Source organism: Dendrobium catenatum, unplaced genomic scaffold (genome assembly GCF_001605985.2).
Source record: "Dendrobium catenatum unplaced genomic scaffold, ASM160598v2 original_scaffold_101648, whole genome shotgun sequence".
Classification (NCBI taxonomy): Eukaryota; Viridiplantae; Streptophyta; class Magnoliopsida; order Asparagales; family Orchidaceae; genus Dendrobium; species Dendrobium catenatum.
The window spans coordinates 96,594-114,586 of record NW_021420086.1 but is presented as its reverse complement, the minus strand read 5'-3'; the positions used below and the strand labels follow the sequence as shown (position 1 = coordinate 114,586).

Here is a 17,993-nt window from a genome sequence, read left to right as displayed (position 1 = left end):
AAGTCAGACGATATTATATTTCCATCAATATAATAATAACTCATCAACATAAAATTTTCTATTAACTAAAGAGCCACTAATACACAAATTATAAATTACCTGTTGTCATTTGCACGCTGCCTTCTGTAGACAAATTCTTCTCTTTCAGCCATTTTTAAATCACTGAAATCTTACCTGAAACATTAGGAGGATGGGTTGAGTTTACAGTGTAAACTCAGTGGGTAAGCATCATCACTTAATATGCATAAAATTCACTAAAATACAATAAAATTAACCTTTACATTGGTGTACTTTTGCTTTACTTTATTCATTTCCTTTCATTTATTTCATTTAAACATATCTCATCATACATATCCCATCATATAAAATCCATCATATTCATTTATAAAATTTCTTTAATCTATATTCCTTTTCCTTTTTAATTCGTACAGGAGCACCGTCTTAATGTACCCAAATGTATAATCATTTTCATTTCCATTATCTTTTCCCTTTTAACGTGCACGGGTACGTTGCTTCCCCATTTCCCCATCCAGTACCATACGGGGGTGAACTCCTGTACACTTTGCATGCATAACCTTTTTATCTTCTACTGGAGCTACTCCAACCTTTTCACGTATATGCTTATTTCGTATCCTATCTCTAAGGGTAAAGCCACTCATCCATCTAAGCATCCTCATCTCTGCCACACTTAACTTAGTATTATGCTTCTCTTTTAATGGCCAACCCAGATTTGCAATGAAAATAAAATAATGAAAATTTACACATATAATTACCCACTTTAATCCTTCCAAAAACCTCGATCTTTGGAGCAACCTCAACTTTGAGTTCCTACAACTTTTACAAAATATAACTTAAATAAAAACATGCTTTCATAATAAAATTGAATTAAATTTGTATAATAGGAGTCACTTACAAAGGAAAATGGGGATTTTCACAAAGTCTCTAAATCCTTATCTCCCAAAATTCCTTCCCCTTGCCTTTGATTCCTTCTTTTATCTTCAATTTAATGTTTATAATGATTAGGGAAATAATTATAAAATAATTTATATAAAAAATTTGCAAAACAAACATTTTCTCTCTTTTCCTCGTTCCTCTCGCTCGTTGAAAATTCTCTCAAATTAGTACTCCTTTAATGGTAGAAATGAAAAGGAATGATCAATTCTTACCCTCCAACATGAAATACAAGTCATTTCTTGCGTTTTCTCTCAGATTTCCCTGTTTTTCCTGCTGATTTCTGCTGTGGACAGCAGTTTGCTGTTGTATTTTCACTAATTTGGTTAGGAATACTTGAGAACTCAAGTACTTCCTATCACAATTCTTACTCTCCAACACAATCGTTTGCTAACATTGAAAAAACAAAACGAACTTACCTCGCTCTCGCTCGAAGCCTACTGCTGTCCGTCCCTTCCGTTCGCGAATGGCCCCTCTGTTTCGCGAAAGCTTCGCCCGCCCCTTAAAATAGGTTCGGCCGGTTCGACTAAACCGGCCGGACCGAACCGGTTATACAGATACGTTGCATAAAGGAAGAATTAGAACAATTGAAAAAAATGTATGTTCTCTGTTAATGCTCTAAAAGAAAATATAAAGGAGATGACATTATACTTCTAAAGCAAAAGCTTGAAGATGGTCATATGAAGGTGCAATCAAGGCTTGAGCAAGAAGAAGAGGCTAAAGCTTCTCTGCTAGGAATGATTCAGAGATAAACGAAGCTTATTTTGTTTTCAACAAAAACTGCACATTCTCCAAGATTCCATAAACATCCTGTTCCAAGAAGAAGGCATTCCTTTGGAGAAGAGGAGCCTTCATGTCTTCCATTTAGAAAATGTGATATGACATTGGATCATAGAAATACTGATTTCTTTGGTTCATTTGAAGGATAAGGAGAGACAAATTATTCATCAAAGGAACAAAAAATAAAGAAAGGGAAGCTTGGGATCTTAAACTGGTTTAAGCTTAAGAAACAAGATAGTGCTATCACAAGTTCTGAAGGTCATGAGTCTAGTGGAAAGAAATTACTTACGAGACCTTCAACCCCTCGACTGATTGTGCAGACCTTCCTTCAGAACCAAGAATTTCAAATTCTTTACTCTGAGAGAGTTCTCCTGTCAAGGCTCTTGAGTTTTCTTGTCAATGCTCTTGTAGAACCCTCACTTAATGGAGATCTTATTTCTTAAAATGTTTCGCTCCAAGAAACATTGCGGATTCGTTAAAAGTGTTCAAACACCCCTACAATAGCTCCGATCTATAAGCTAAAATTTATTTCGCATGTGCTCCGATTTTTACATCATGATCCTAAATCTAAGATCTAAGAATACTTTGTGGATTTGCTAAAAATGCTCAAACACTTCGATGATAGTCGTGTTGATAGGAAATTTTAATCGGAAAGAGCTATTTAATTTTAAAAAATGTTCTCAAAACTTTAAAATCATTTATTCAAAATCTAAACTAATATCCTTCTAAAATTCTAAATCCTTAAAATGAAATATGTAACCAAAAACTTAAAATCAAAATTCTTTTACACTTCACAATAGTTTGACGAGGATAATGAATTGAAGAATAACTTTAGCTCAGAAAGAACAGATGTCTTGTTGAATGTATAAATGCAATTCATTCTCAATTGATTTATCGCCAGTAGGGATGTGTCAAGTGCCCTCTAATTGGATGGTTTCGGTGCAAAACGACACCACTATATTACGATCACAACAAAAACTTGTATGTTCCTTAATGGTTAACAAACAATTGAGTAATGAATTATAGTGTGCGCTTGATAAGATATAAACCCCTCTGGTAGATAAGGTTGACTTAAATTCAACACTTTAGATAAACATCAACCACATGTCTACAAGGTATTTTTAGAGGATGTAACTTATGGCTGTTGATAAGGTTCTTTCTGTCAGGTTGGGTCGACTACTTCCTCTGACTAGGTAGACCATGGACCACGATAGCCCATGATAACGGAGCCATGCGATTTTGATCGAGCATGTCATTATTTTCTCCCATCACCCGCTTTAAGTATATGATGATAGATTTCAAGTCATAAATTTCAATATTTAAAACTAAATTCAAACTCTAAAATCACTTTTATTATACGTTAGGTAAGCATTCTAACCTAAGAGTTCCTTAAAAAATGTTGTTAAGCATAGACGGAGGAAAGCTAAAAAGAAATGATTGTTTTTTTAGTGCTCGTCTCCTTCTTTTGTTTATTTTTTGTTGTGTTGGTTATGCTGCTCTGTTATATGGTTCAAGGGGTTAGTTGTTTTGGGTGGTGGTTTGTTTTGGATTGTTGGGTTGCTTTTGTTCTGGCTGGGGTTCGTGTTTTTTATTGTGATGTTATGCCTTGGGTACTCTCGGTAGGGTCTCTTAGGCCTGGCTGGCTTGTTGGTTTTGTCGAGTTTGGTTTGTGTGGTTCTTTGCCCGGGTTGGGGACTGTCTGATGCCTTTGTTTGTCTTTCCTTTCTCCAGTTTTCTTCCTCTTGTGTAGGTGGATTGAGGTCTGTTTGTTGTTGTTGTTTCTGCTAGCTGGTGCTTCTGTTGATGTCATTTTGTTCCTGTTTCCTTGTGGTTATGTTTGGATTGCTGATGGTTTGTTTATTGTGTTTTTATTGTAATAGTTTGGATCATATGCTCTTAGGTTTTGATTCAAATATTGTACTTTCCAAGAGCTAATGATTCATTAAGGATTTGTAATCCTCTTATTTTTTTTTTTAAATTAACACATAGGTCCCTCAGAGGGTTTTATCCAAAAAAAAGGGTAATCATTGCGACCTAGAAAAAAAATAATCATTGCGACTTATTTAATGAATAGCCTTAATCGAAAGTTCTCTCTCTTTATCGGGAGGGGTAATTAACTATAGGGGCTTGCGCATATGAGAAACCAGAACTCATATCATAAAATCCGTATAAAATGAGAACGAAATCTCTTGGTAGTGTCTTATCTAAAACCCAATTTGCCTTTTGAAAATTTACCCCAGAACCTAATTCGTTAAAACTCTCCATATTAAAAGAGAGAGGCGTAGAGAGGTCGGGGCATGAATTTTCAGAGCCTACATCAACTAGAAAAAAATCTGTTAAATGCAAATGAATTTTTACAATCAAATATAAATCATATGTGAGCATGGATAAATTGCAAAATGGTTCATCTAATAATTTGGTATTGACTATCAAGGAACATTCTCTCCTATGGTCAAACTCAACACAATTTGAATTTTGCTCTATATGGTAAATTTGGATTGGTCTCTACATCAACTTGACATTAAAAATGCTTTTCTTAATTGGGACATTGATGTAAGCAAGCCACCCCCCCCCCCTTTCCTCTTTTGTTTGGGCTGATTTAGGGGGTAGATGGTTGCTGTATGCTTGGTGGCTGTTCGGTTTCTGTGGCTTTCCCGATTCCCCTGGCCTTGGCTGTTCGGTTCCTGCTACTGCTCCCTGGCTTACCCGGTTCCCTTGGCCTTGGTTGTTCGGTTCCTGTTGCTGTCCCTTGGCTTTCCCGATTCCCTGGCTATTTGGTTTGGCTTCTTCTGTGCCTTTAATGCTTCCTTTTTCTTCCCTTTTTTGGTTGGCTGTAGGGGGACGGTTGTGGCTGGCTATTGGCCTACTTTTCTTTCCTATTTATAGGGGAGTTTTGGGCTGTTGTGATTAGTTTTTGGAGGATGAAAAAATGAGAATTTTTGGAAAGAAAACCTGAGGGTTTTCTAGCTTGCGAGCTATGTCCCCTTTCCCCTTCTCCTCTTATATTTTGTCTTGAACTTCTTATCTATTTCTTCTCTCCATGGTAACCCTTATGCATTGTATCATTCTTCTCAAAAATATATTTAAGTTGTAGTGTGTGTTTATTTTAAGTTTGTAATGTCTATGGAAAGGAAGACGTATAGTTGTTTGCAATCTTAGTTTTCCTATATTTTTGGTTGCATCAATTTGGTATCAGAGCCCTTGGTTGTCTTTCTAGTCTTCGTTTCTTCTAAAAAAAAAGAAAAATCAAAATCAACCAATTTATATTGAAGAAAATATTCCAACAAGTAGACGGGTCTCGCCACAAGGAAGCTCTACCGATCCAATCCAGAACAAACTTTTCAAAATTCATGAAAAAATGATTTTGTGCACGAAAAAATATGAGAAGAGAAAGAGTCAACTGCAAGCTCAATTTATTCAGTAAAAAGAAAAAAATCCAAAGAAAGTATGCATCTTTAATACAAGAGCTAGATGTGGCTCATTCGACGCGTCATGGAAGCTTTGAAGTTATCTCATCAGGAGATGAGAATTCTCTCCCAAGGGAGAATTGACGTAAGTAACCCCCCCTCTTTTTGTTTGGGATGAGTTGGGGGGCTGATGGTTGCTGTCTGCTTTTTGTTGCTTTCCCGGTTCCCCTGGCCTTGGCTGTTCGGTTCCTGTTGCCGTCCCTTGGCTTTCCCGATTCCTTGGCTATTTGGGTGGGCTTCTTCTGTGCCTTTAATGCATCCTTTTTCTTCCCTTTTTTGGTTGGTTGTAGGGGGCGACTGTGGCTGGCTGTTGGCCTCCTTTTCTTTCCTATTTATAGGGGCATTTTGGGCTGTTGTGAGCAGTTTTTTGAGGATAAAAAAATGAGAATTTTTGGAAAGAAATCTTGAGGGCTTTTCTAGCTTGCGAGCTATGTCTCCTTTCCCCTTCTCCTCTTATATTTTGTCTTGAACTTCTTATCTATTTCTTCTCTCCATGGTAACCCTTTAAATTCATAAACTTATATTTGAATTAAATTTATATTAAATGTGTATTATAAATTAATAATAATTTATATTAAATTATATTTTTATATTTAAATTAAATTTAGATTAAAAATCTAATTTAAAAATGAAGAAGTATTGAAATTTTAAATTCATATTATTATGAGTGTAAATTCTTATAAATATGATATTTGGGATTCTTTTGCTTTTATATGAGATTTTAAAAACATATTTTTTAATTAATTATGTAAGTTTTATATTTCATAGTATTCTATTTTGTTTAATTTTTTGTCTTATATTTAAAATGATAACATCATTATTATTTTAATTTTATTATTTTTTAATAATATTATTATTTATTACGTCATCTGGTTCGACCTCAGTTCGGATGCTCGAACTAGTCGAATCGTGAACCTCTCCTTCCGGTTCGTTGTCCAGTCCGGTTTTCACTACCTTGGCTGAATCTAAATACATAGCAACGAAACTTGGTGTTTGCGAACGAATGCACTTAAATTGATTGCTAGAAGAATTAAATTATTAATATAATGTAGAAAACTTTCAAAAACTATATTGTGGCAAATGGCTTGCCTTATTTCAAAAAATCCTCTCCATCTTGACAGGTTCACAGGACTAATGGCATTAAGATAGTCTGATATTTGTCTTTAGAAAGTTTGAAATGGACTAGCCCACCTTAATTATGTTCCAACATACTCTCAAATTGTAGATATCCTCACCAAGGCTTTACTTGGAATGAATTTGGATAATCTAATCAACAAGTTGGGCATGATCAATATATACAACCCAACTTGAGGGTGAGTATTTGAATAATCTTGTATCCATGACAAACCTTTCCAGCTACAATTTAAACAATAATTTGTGGGCAACAACTTTTCATCAACAACAATTCAATAATTCGTGGATAACAATTTTTTCATCTACAGCAATCTAGTAATCTAATAATATATGGGCTACAGCTTTTCATCTATATCAATCCAACAAATCATGGACAACTACATTCCATTTCTACCATATAGTAAGTTTTGGCTTACCAAATTTAACATTAATTTCTTGATTTGTTTATTTCCTAGATAGTTGTTTTTACACCTATTTGTTTGCGACTTATTATTTTCTTTTTACCCATGCTAAGGAATATCTCCCATTATGTACTTTCCTCTCTTCTCATTCTAATTTTAATTTTTTTTAACTTCATTTTGTTGTAGGTAAAGTTTGTGATGATTGGTTTCGTGCATCAAATGTACAGCAGTTGCACTCTTTGGACAGGTCTTTTGTTTTCTCTGGTAGCTAGATCCTCCAACCTTATCACTGCAGTAATTTCTCATTTAGTTTCTCTCTCAATTTATGTGACATATTTTCTTCTTAAGGTGAACAGCTTCATTTGTTGGTTTGCTTATCAACAGCTAAGCATGATGAAGAAGCCATAACTCCCTTTATAGTTTCTGGCGGCATGTTAAAAAACAAAAACTCTACACAGTTTACGAAGCATCAGAATGAGGTTTCATGTAGCACTTCTTCTGTCAGTGGTCAAGTGAATGACAATGACATGCTTACTATAAATGCAGGTCCAAGTGAATGCAAAGATCAAACTTTGTCTCCTTCTGAGATGGAACCTGAGCAGGATGTGACTATGACCAAATCTTTGCTTCAGAAGGAAGAACATAAGCTACGGATAGAATCATTGCTAGAGAAATTTAGATGTTCAAACTTCTTTGTAAGAATTGCAGAGTCTGATGAACCACTGTGGTCTAAAAGATTTCCAGTAGAATCATCTTCAACAAAGTCAGAGATGGCAGGAGGGATATTCCACGCAAAAGATGGTGCTCCAAGAAAAGAAAGCTGTAATTTTCTCAGTGCAATTATTGATCAAGGAAGCTTTGACTTCAGTGCTTCTGGTGGGGTGGCTAGAGATGTTAGATGCTACTCCTTGTCCAGTGGCGACATAGTGGTATGTTATTGATTATTGCCATAATTTTTTAATACATTATTTTCATAATTGGTTGTGTTAATGCGAATTGGCTAGCTTAGAAAATAGGCTGGTCAAAGTTGAAATGGATAGACTTCTTTAATCTAGTTTAGTCAACTAAACTAGATTCAAGTCCAAATATAGCTCTTGAAGTAATTGATTAATTTGATTTGAAGAGGATGATTTTGAAAGAAGATTCCACATAGTTAGGCAAGGCATACTATTGTTTCTGTAATTACATATTTTTAATTTGTGATTACAAAAAATGGTTTTGCTAAATTTATAATGAAATTATGCAGCTGTTTTTTTTTTTGGCAGACTGTAGTATTGAAGTAATACTTGCTGAAATGCAATATTGTCCTGCAAGCAGTTATTTAACCAAAAGATGATTTAGAGAAGTCTATTTCATTTATGACATTCTACAAGTGAACTGGGCCATTGTACCTTATCTTTATTCTTAGTTGAGATTAACACCTACTGCGTTGTAATGACAGCTTGCTGAATGTGGTGGAAATGATACTGTGAAGATTGAATTTTAGTAATCCTAGGCAGCATATAGATCATATGATTTGTATATTTGAAATATTACGTTTATCTCCATAGGCTGAAAAACAAAAAATTAGGTTGAGTGTTAGGCATGTACATGTAGCTGTTCCAGAGAATCAGAATAAGGTGACAGTAATAAGAATATAGAAGGGCTTAGTAAGGAAATGGGCTGACAAAAGTTAGCATGATCAGAAGCAATTCAAAAAATTATACCAAACTGGATCTAACACTATGGATCAACAACTGGATCTAACACCTATGGATCAACAAGGTTGGAGCAAAAGAATTTATAAAGCTTAACGAGGATGGTTAGTGTAAAGGTGATGGTGCTGCTTACAATGCCATCGGAATGGAAGCTATCTCAGTCTTGATAAATTTCATAAGACCAAAAAATCAATGGTAAGGGACTATTTGGTTGCCTGAAAAAGAAATGCAATGTAAAAATATTGCAGTGTAAATGGAATGCAGCGTGGTTTGAATGATTGTAAAATGAATGCATGATATTATATTTTTTTCTTTGGTTTGAATTAAAATGAGTGTAATGTAAAGACCAAATAGGGTGGTGGTTGGCAGCAGTGGTGGGTGGCGGAGGCCGGCACTGTGGTGCGTTGGCTTCAAGTGAGTGGTGGTGGCCGGCGGCTGCCAGAGGTGGATGTTGGGCGGTGGTTACCGACAGTGGGTGGTGGCAACCGGCGGTGGGTGGTGTGGTGATGGTCGGAGGCAATGGGGGCTTGCAACGATGGTGGCGGTTGTTGGAAGTGGCGGGTGGTGGCCGACACCGTGGTAGTGGCGGTTGACGGAGGTGACTGCTGGCGGGGGGCAGCAACAAAGGCGATGAATTTATGATGTATTTGGAACTCGCTTAAAAATGAGGGATTCCAAATACAACAAAAATGAACTAGAGAGAGAATTTCAAATGTAGCAAAATTTATCTTGCATTTGTTTTACTTCAAATCAAACCCCAGTATTTTCAAAACCCCTACATTTGGTATACTTTACATCCCTTTTACTTCGAACATGCCCAAAGATAGGTTGTTCAAATAGTAGAAGGTCATGGCGTAGTTCTATGAAAATTATGAGTTATGGAATTGACATCACAACTAAAGTTATAGTGTGAATATTGAAGAATTTGCAATTAAAAAAAAACTCATAAAAGGTTTAATTATAAGCTATGCCACTTTAAAGATGTAGGGGACAGGCTAAACAATCTAATTTTATAAGACTAATGTCACCATAAAAGTTTTCAACAACTAACAATTCCTTAGAGATACTCTAAATTCCGACTAAATTAAACTTTGGCACACTTAAAATGGTTCCTAAAACCTTATCTAAGAATGACCTAAACCATTCTTAAACAGAAAAGGCAGCGTTTACCATCCTGTTAATCTCCCTGTTTCGGTTCTTGGTGAACCAGCTGCAGCAACTTCCAATCCAGCAGTTTGCTTCTCCCAGGAACTTCAGGTTCTAGGTGAAACCAACTGCTGGTGTGGCTGGAATTCCCGCCGCCAGAAATTGTGCCAATGAGAATTGGTAGATTAATTGATCAATAACTACCTTAAAGGATAATAAAAGAAAGAAAAACAGAGAATTGGGTATAAGCCATCTTTTAGGGGATCCAAAATACTAGCTTGAACAACGATCAATGTCGACTGAACTTTGTCTTGTAAAAGATTCTTGGTTGGAATGTCCAGCAATGTCACCAAAAGATAAAATGGTGGTCAAATTTCCACATGAAAAGCAATTTGATGATATTAGAGAGGCTTAAAAACAGAGAACCTGATGATGTTGATTCTTTATTCAAGATGTTAGCTTTATTCTGAACTTCAAGAAATCCTGTATCTGGAATCTGTTGTGCTAAGAACTCCAAAAACTGCTGTGGGACACCGACTGCCATCCAATTAGAGAACTAGTGCATATGGAAAACCCTGAACAAAGAACTCTCAAGTGCTTTTTCTATTTTCTGTCCCCAACCATTATCGGATTCAGCAACAGGTAGTTAGAACCTAACGAGGCATTTAGGTCAACAAGAAATAGGCGTCAACCACCCTTCTCAGCCCTAGAAAATGGTGGACAGACAAACAAACAAAGGAGAAGATTTAGGTGCCTGGAGATCAATTGTGGTGAAGACCTTGTCTCCCCTATGAGCTTCTCTCCACCTCACCTCTCCCAAAACAGACGAGCCATCCCCCAAAAGGCCGTCTAACCTGTAAATAAACTCGACAAAACTGATTTCACATTCATTACAAAACTACCCTTACCAAAGAAAGAAAGAAAAATTAAGTGCAATAATAAATTTTAATTAAAAAAGGACTATTAAAGATTAATTAATAAATTTTATTTAAAAAAGTACCATTAAAGATTAATTGCGACTAATAAATACGTCAAACTAAAGTATGTTTGTTAGCAAAATTTTGAAGAATAACTGTAGTGTAGCTATCAAGTAATTTTGTTCACTGATTCTCAGGTAATAAAGTAAATCTGGTGTAGGTCTACTTCACTTATTTTTCACATTGTCCTTGATTCATCAGGGTACTATCCCTTATGTGTGTTTCCTTTGCCTTAGCTAGGCATTTGATAATTCATGCAAACATTCTATTCAATTAAGTATTAGGTATCTTCTTACTGTTTAATTTACCACCTTTGTGTAAGTTTCAGTATGTTTGTTCGCTAAATTTTGAATAATAATTGTTGTATTGCTATCAAATCCTTTTTTAAATATTTCATTAGGTATTAAATAAATCTGGTGTAGGTTTTCCACACATATTTTCACGTTGTTCCTTGGGTTCAACGGGATGATATCCCTTCTTTGTGTTTCCTTTGTCTTAGCTATGCACTTGAGAATTACTGCACGCATTCTGTTCTATCGAGTATATAAATATCTTCCCACAGTTTAAGTTCCCACCTTGGGGCACTTCTACCACTTTCTTTCCATACTAGCTTTTGAAAATTGCATATCACCCACTGTCGGGTAAAAAAAAAGCTCTGATGGTCTTGGTAGTTCCTTGAGTCTCTAATATATTTAGAGGACCATTTTTATCATGGGATGAAAATCATAAAATATTTTACTTATAAATATTTTTATATTAAATTTGAATTACACTGTTACTATTATGAGTGATTTGATTGTTCTTGTTGCTAATTGCTTCTTCCAATGTTCCATCTTTCATCTATATTGTCAATATATCACTTACTAACTCTTCCTGCTGTTGCTTCTTTTTGTTATATTTAACGTTAGTGTTTGTGTATTTTTTTAATTGTTCTTTCATCATTTAGCATATGACTTATTTCTAATACTTCATCTTTATATATTTCCTAGTTTCCAAATGTTATGGCTTGAACTTGCATGATATTCGACATCTTGTGCACAATTATTTAGCGTTTACATTTTGCTTAGTTAGATTTTTAAGTATATTCCTGCCATAAATTAATCATTAACAGATAGTTTTATATGTTTACAACTTTACATTACCTATTGATCATCAAAAAAATTGTGAATATAATTATTGAGCTTTGCCAAAACTAACACCCTCATTTAGGGTAAAACCAATGGTTATATCAAAACCTACCTTACTTTTAGAGTTTGCTTTCTGAGCATTTTTGAAATGTCAAATTCGTGCATATGCACCTTAATTGCCCTCTCCCTACCTTGCTGGGCTACTGCTTTTCTTTTTCTGTCAGATTGACTTACTAGAACCAGTACTAATTTATGATGTCAATTGCATTTGTTGGAAGGATGCAGGTTCTTTTACAAGTGAATGTTGCAGTTGGCAATGTAAAGGATCCTGTGCTTGAGGTTCTTCAGTTTGAGAAGTATGGAGCTTTTGTTCCCGATGCTGAGAACTTGAGTGATTTACATTCTTCAAATCAGTATGATCCATGCGGGGAACTTCTCAATTGGTTACTCCCTTTGAACCGTACTTTATCTCCTCCTCAATCATTATTACCTCCATTTGGGCAGGATCAAACAGCTGCTACTCACAGGTCAACATCTTCCTATTCTGGTTCACAAATTTTCTCTTTCGGCCAGTTCAGAAGTTACTCCATGTCATCACTTCCAAAAGATAGTGCACCGTCTATCTCAGCTACTCACAATTCAAGACCTTCCTTTGACATAGAAGATTTAGATTGTTTCACACCGGAGAGGTCAAAGAATCATGATATGGAAAATGAGGGGCTTTTTTCATTTAGAGGTGTTTCTCTTGTGCCAGAACGGTTTTCTGTTCATTGTGGTTTTGAAGGTATTTACTTACCTGGCAGGAGATGGCGTAGAAAGATTGAAATTGTTCAACCGTTAGAAATTCATAGTTTTGCTGCTTCATGCACTACAGAGGATCTTCTATGTGTTCAGATCAAGGTGCCATTTCAATTTTCTCAATGTAACATCAAACTATCCTTACCCATTTGCTACACTTTGTATAGTCTACATTTTATTTATCATCTATGAAGCATGGACATTGCAAAATATCTTTTTTTTTTTTTTCCGTATTGTAGATGCCGCTTACACCGACTGAAACATGTTCAACATGATTAAAATTATATTTGAAATATGTTTCTTTAAAATTAGAGTCTGATATGGTTTGGATGCACCTTGATATGACAGCCATGCACATGGGACCATGCGCAGGTCATGTTTAAGAAATTTCTCATCAGTTCAATCATTTTCATTCAATTTTTGCATGACAACTTGAAACTCCCATTTTGGCCCATGCTACTCATTTTCTGCTCTTTTATTCTCCTCTCTTTGCAGCAAGCCTCAACAAACCCTAATTTGTCTCTCATCCCATCTTCAATTTGTTTTGCTTGCGAAGTTAATCTTATCAAGCTTGCCACACCATAGCTCATTATTTATCAAGCCTACTGCTCCTTCACTAATTTTCATGCTGCAAGCATTTTCTAACATTATTGTGATGCTTTCAAAGTGCTTTTATTTGACTATATTACTCTTTATATTTATCCTTTTTTGCTTAGTTGCGATTTCAACTACAGATATATGGTTATTTATTGATTTTTTTTCTTCTCCAAATTTCCTTTATGTAGAGCTTATTATATCTTTAATTTGCATCAAATCTTTATATTTAAGATTTTTACTCAAATGTTTTTCTGAGTAATAATGATTTAGAGTTTTTCATTAATAGAAAATATTAGCATTAGGGGTTTTAATTACACATTTCTATTGATAAATTATAAAAAACATGTCTATAGTATGTCATGTGCTACTTCTTACAATTATGCTATATTGCCTTACTCTTGTCATGTCATGTTTGTGTCTCGGATCATATTTGTGTCTGGTGTCATGTATTGATGTCCTTACTTCATAGGTTATTGTTGAAATATTTATTTTTTGCAAGTTCTCTAATCAATCATCAAACATGTGCTCTAGTCTATCTTGAAATATTAAAACAGTTTTTCTTCATTCTTCAGAATGTTTCACCCGCACATTTACCAGATATAACCATATTTTTGGATGCAATAACTATTATATATGATGAACCATCAAAAGGAAGTCCACCTTTTTATCTACCGCTTTCAAGCATTGAGACTGGAGGTGGTCACAATTTACCTAATCTTCCGCTCAGGTCATTCTTTTTTTTTTCTTATGCACTTTGTATTTTGTAAGTTGAAAATGCTTCTTCTCTCAGCTTATCAACGAATCTGCCTAGTTTAATGTATATTAGTATTTGCAACTTTAACATGTATGTCCTCCCTTAATATATATTAGAAAATGATGGATACACCTCATATATGGCACGTAGTTTTTATTTAAATTTCCTTCACCAGTCAGTCCCTGGACATTTAAAGATTGTCGTCATTTCACCTTTGTTTTGATTTCTTCAATCTTTAATGTCAGTTTGTAATGCTTAGAGAGTTCATGTTTGTAATTCTTTTTTGTGTTATGCTATTGCAGCATGTGATCCTCTGTATATGCGACGCATTTCCTACTTGGACTGTTATTTTATTTTATTTCTCTCTTTTATTAAATATACTTGTTACAGCTGCTATTGAGTGTCAGTTTGCAACAAATGCTTCTTATTTTTGAGCAAAATGATATGTGAATTCATTTCCTTGTTCTTTAGATATTATAATTTAGATGATATTTCTACCCTCACATATTGTATTGGATATTGCAGATAGTGTATGTGAACTTTTTGTTGCTATGTCAATCCTTTTTCGATATTGATCAGTAAGGTTGCTATAGGAATCTAAGCCCTAAGGGAATTTGTAAATGTTCTGAAATAGTCAGAATTTTTTTTACATTTAATGGTTATTTCTCAAATATAATGACGTTTGAAAAAGTGTTTCTAGCAAATAGCTTGTGTGCATACAGGTCTATCTAGTGCCCATACATCCTCTGTAGGCAGGCTCACGAGTATATAATCAAATACCATGATTTTTTTTTTGAAGGCTCTTAAAGAGTTGATAATTTTTTGGCGATTTTATCCAAAACAATTTTTTTTTGTAACAAAACTATCTGCTGAGGATCATAAAAGCAGTCAAATAGTTAAAAATTTGATGTTCCAACTGTGTCATTCACATCAGTTTTCCTGGTGTATTCTTACTCAGATCTTTTGATAATGCTATCTGCTCTGAGTAACCAATTTATTTTCTATAGTTTTTGTTTGCTCCCATCGATTTTTATTATTTTCTATATACAGGAGAGGCGAGGAACATTCATTAATTCTGAAGCCAGTGACCAAACTAGGTGGGAATCTTAATGGCCATGGTAAAACAAACTCTACGGTTCCGAAGGTAGGAAAAACTACATTGGGATCAGCTTCGAAGGCGAGTTACTTGAAAAAAATTTCACCTAGCACAGATCAGTATGCAGTTTTAGTTTCCTGCCGTTCTAACTATACTGGTAATAGTAGATGATAATATTATCTTTAAAATGATGAATATATCGTAGCAGTTTTAATGAACGCCTCACCTCCTATCCCTTTTCGTTTGTTTACAGAATCAAAATTATTCTTCAAGCAGAGAACGAGTTGGCGTCCCCACATTGCGAAGGATTTCATTATCTCTGTAGTTTCAGAAATTTCAGATCAGACTATTGGATCAACAAGACTACCACAACTCCCGGTTCAGGTTTTCATTTCTTCCAGCTGGTCTTATTTTAAATGTCAAAAGCATAATTTCTTTCCTGCTTTTTTGTTGAAATTTATTGTGTTTTGAGCCATTAATAAAGTAGTATCTGAGTCTAGTAATATGATTCAGGTTTTAACCCTCCATGCCTCAAACTTAACATCTGAAGACCTCACTCTGACTGTTCTGGCTCCATTATCATCGCCTTCTTCTTCTTCAGTTGTTCCATTGAGTTCCTCACCAATAAACCATACAAATACCCGTGCTAGTTTTCCTGAAATCATCGGAAGAGAAGCCGGGGATAAAAATGCTGGCAATCTGCAAAGAATGAGTTTTATGCCTGCTGTTGCTGAAAAATATGATGTTAATGATGCTAATGGTGAAGTATCAACTTCTCTTGCTCAGCGCATTGGTGCAACTTCTGATTGCCTTTCAAGCACAGATCGGGGGTGTACGCATCTCTGGTTGCAGAGCGCAGTGCCCCTAGGGTAATATTGTGTATCATCACTTCTTGTAAATGTAGTTATATATCTAACCGTGTTTATTTTTTGCTGTGTAGAGTTGTACCTGCACACTCAAGTACCAGCGTCAAACTTGAGTTACTTCCTTTAACAGATGGGATAATTACTCTGGACACTCTGCAAGTAGCTGTTCGGGATAAAGGTACAATTCTAACTGATTTTTTATGTTACTATTTTGTTTTCCCATTTTTTTTTCCTATGATCTATTTAACTAATAAGATATATTTGTTGATTGACACTATTCATTCGAGAACATATATTGAGACTAGGGCGGGCATTACTATATCATCATGCTCAATTTAATATATGTAGCTTGTCACTCAGCGGTAATGTATGTTACTATATTGTCTGATCATTGGTCTAGAAAAGGACAGAGTTAAAGCTTGCTGGTTAAAATAAAGAAGTGCTCTAGAGTATTATAAGATAAGAGGTTATGATGGACACTTTTTATAAATTTGTATTTAGGTTTGTATGAATCCAAATGCTAGGAAGTAAAAAAATTGTTTATAGTCAAGTTGAGCGAGAAGGACATGAGAATGGTTATATGGATGCGAAGAAAATCTGCAACAACAACATCAAGCATTTATCCCACTATGTGGAGTCAGTTACATGAATTCTTTTTCTTTGTTGTGTCCTATTAAGAATAAAATCTCATTTAAATCTAAAAGCATTTCTAATACTTATTAACCAAGTCTTCTTAGGTCTACCTCTACCTTCCATAACATAGGCCATATCTAATACATCTACTCTCCTAACCGGATCATTGGAAGGCCGATGATTTATGTGATAAAAATCATATAAGAAGACTCTTTCTAATCTTATTTACCACTGGAGCTACTCCAACCTTTTGACGTATATAGTTGTTCCGTATTGCCTTTAAGTGTAAAACCACTCATCCGCCTAAGCATCCTCATTTCTGCAACATTTAATTTTATACTTCTCTTTTAACAGCTAACAATCTAAGCCATAAAACATTGTTGGTCTCATCACCATCTTATAAAATTTTCCCGTAAGTTTGAGGGAAACTTTTTTATCACACAACAGGTTTGATGCATTCCTCCACTTCAACAATTCAACTTGAATTCTACTAATAATATCCTCTTCCTTTGAACAATATACCCAATATATTTAAGACATGTTCTCTTTTTAATGTCTTGATCAACCAATGTCATAATCCCACCATTAAATTTATAACTACTAAAATTACAATCAATGTATTCTATTTTAAATCTACTCAAATGAAAACCTTTAGACTCTAAGGTTGACCTCCATTATTCTATTTATTACAGAGTACATTCTCTTGCAAATGACTAGTAAGAATATTCATGACTAAAGCAAAAAGATATGAGCTTAAAGATGATTTTGATGTAATCCAACCAAAATAGGAAAATACTTGGTCAAAACACTTTGTATTTGAATAATATATTTCTTAAAGTTTAACCCCCTCCTTGTAATTAAGTTGTAGTTTTGGAAGAGTCATGTTTGCCATAATTCTTCAAGCTTAGTAAATGTAGGGAATTGAGTGCACTTCATTTGATTCTAGATCTCATTGTATAATTAGGGATTTTCGTTGAATAGCTATTAAGTGGATGATAATGATTTCCTGTATTTGATTTTGATGCATGTCCAAAGCTCTTGATGTGCCAACTTGCCTAAATCGAAAGTATGCTCTTACGTTGTTTCATCATTTTAATTGCTTAATGAGTTCTACTTGTTATACTCTAATGCAATAATTCGAGCAAGATCTTTGTCAAAATTACTTTAAGAGTGTGTAATCCTACATCAATAAGAGTGTAAATTAATAGATGAATTTAATTTATGTGTCATATATTAAAAATTATGAAGAAAAGTAATTGAGCATAGGTTCCGACGCAATAATAATATTTCTCCAAAATCAATTTGGATTTATATAGGATAAATCTAACTACTAATGGAAGCTATACATTTGTTGAGAGTTTGATAAAGTAGAGAGTAACGAGTATCTACATATGATATTTATTGATTTAGAGAAAGCATGTTGGTAAATTTCAAGAGAAGTGCTTGAAGAGTTTCTAGAAAAAAATGAGTAATAATGTTTAATATTCCAAGTCATTAAAGATAATATATATATATATATATATATATATATATATATATATATATATATATATATATATATTAGAGATA

The 17,993-nt window shown here is 34.5% G+C and overlaps 1 protein-coding gene across 2 annotated transcripts in view; it reads left to right on the top strand.

Annotated features, from left to right (window-relative positions):
• Positions 1-17,993, top strand: part of LOC110116197 — a 59,086-nt gene that overhangs the window by 19,610 nt on the left and 21,483 nt on the right. Inside the window, exons 3-10 of one of the 2 annotated variants that reach the window (XM_020849695.2) lie at positions 6,920-6,997; positions 7,082-7,662; positions 11,966-12,580; positions 13,648-13,802; positions 14,880-15,082; positions 15,179-15,309; positions 15,439-15,794; positions 15,866-15,969. In XM_020849695.2, coding sequence (XP_020705354.1) covers positions 6,920-6,997; positions 7,082-7,662; positions 11,966-12,580; positions 13,648-13,802; positions 14,880-15,082; positions 15,179-15,309; positions 15,439-15,794; positions 15,866-15,969 — 2,223 coding nt within the window. Of the gene's footprint in view, positions 1-6,919; positions 6,998-7,081; positions 7,663-11,965; positions 12,581-13,647; positions 13,803-14,879; positions 15,083-15,178; positions 15,310-15,438; positions 15,795-15,865; positions 15,970-17,993 lie in introns of those variants that run through there. The other variant, XM_028692006.1, reaches the window with a different exon arrangement.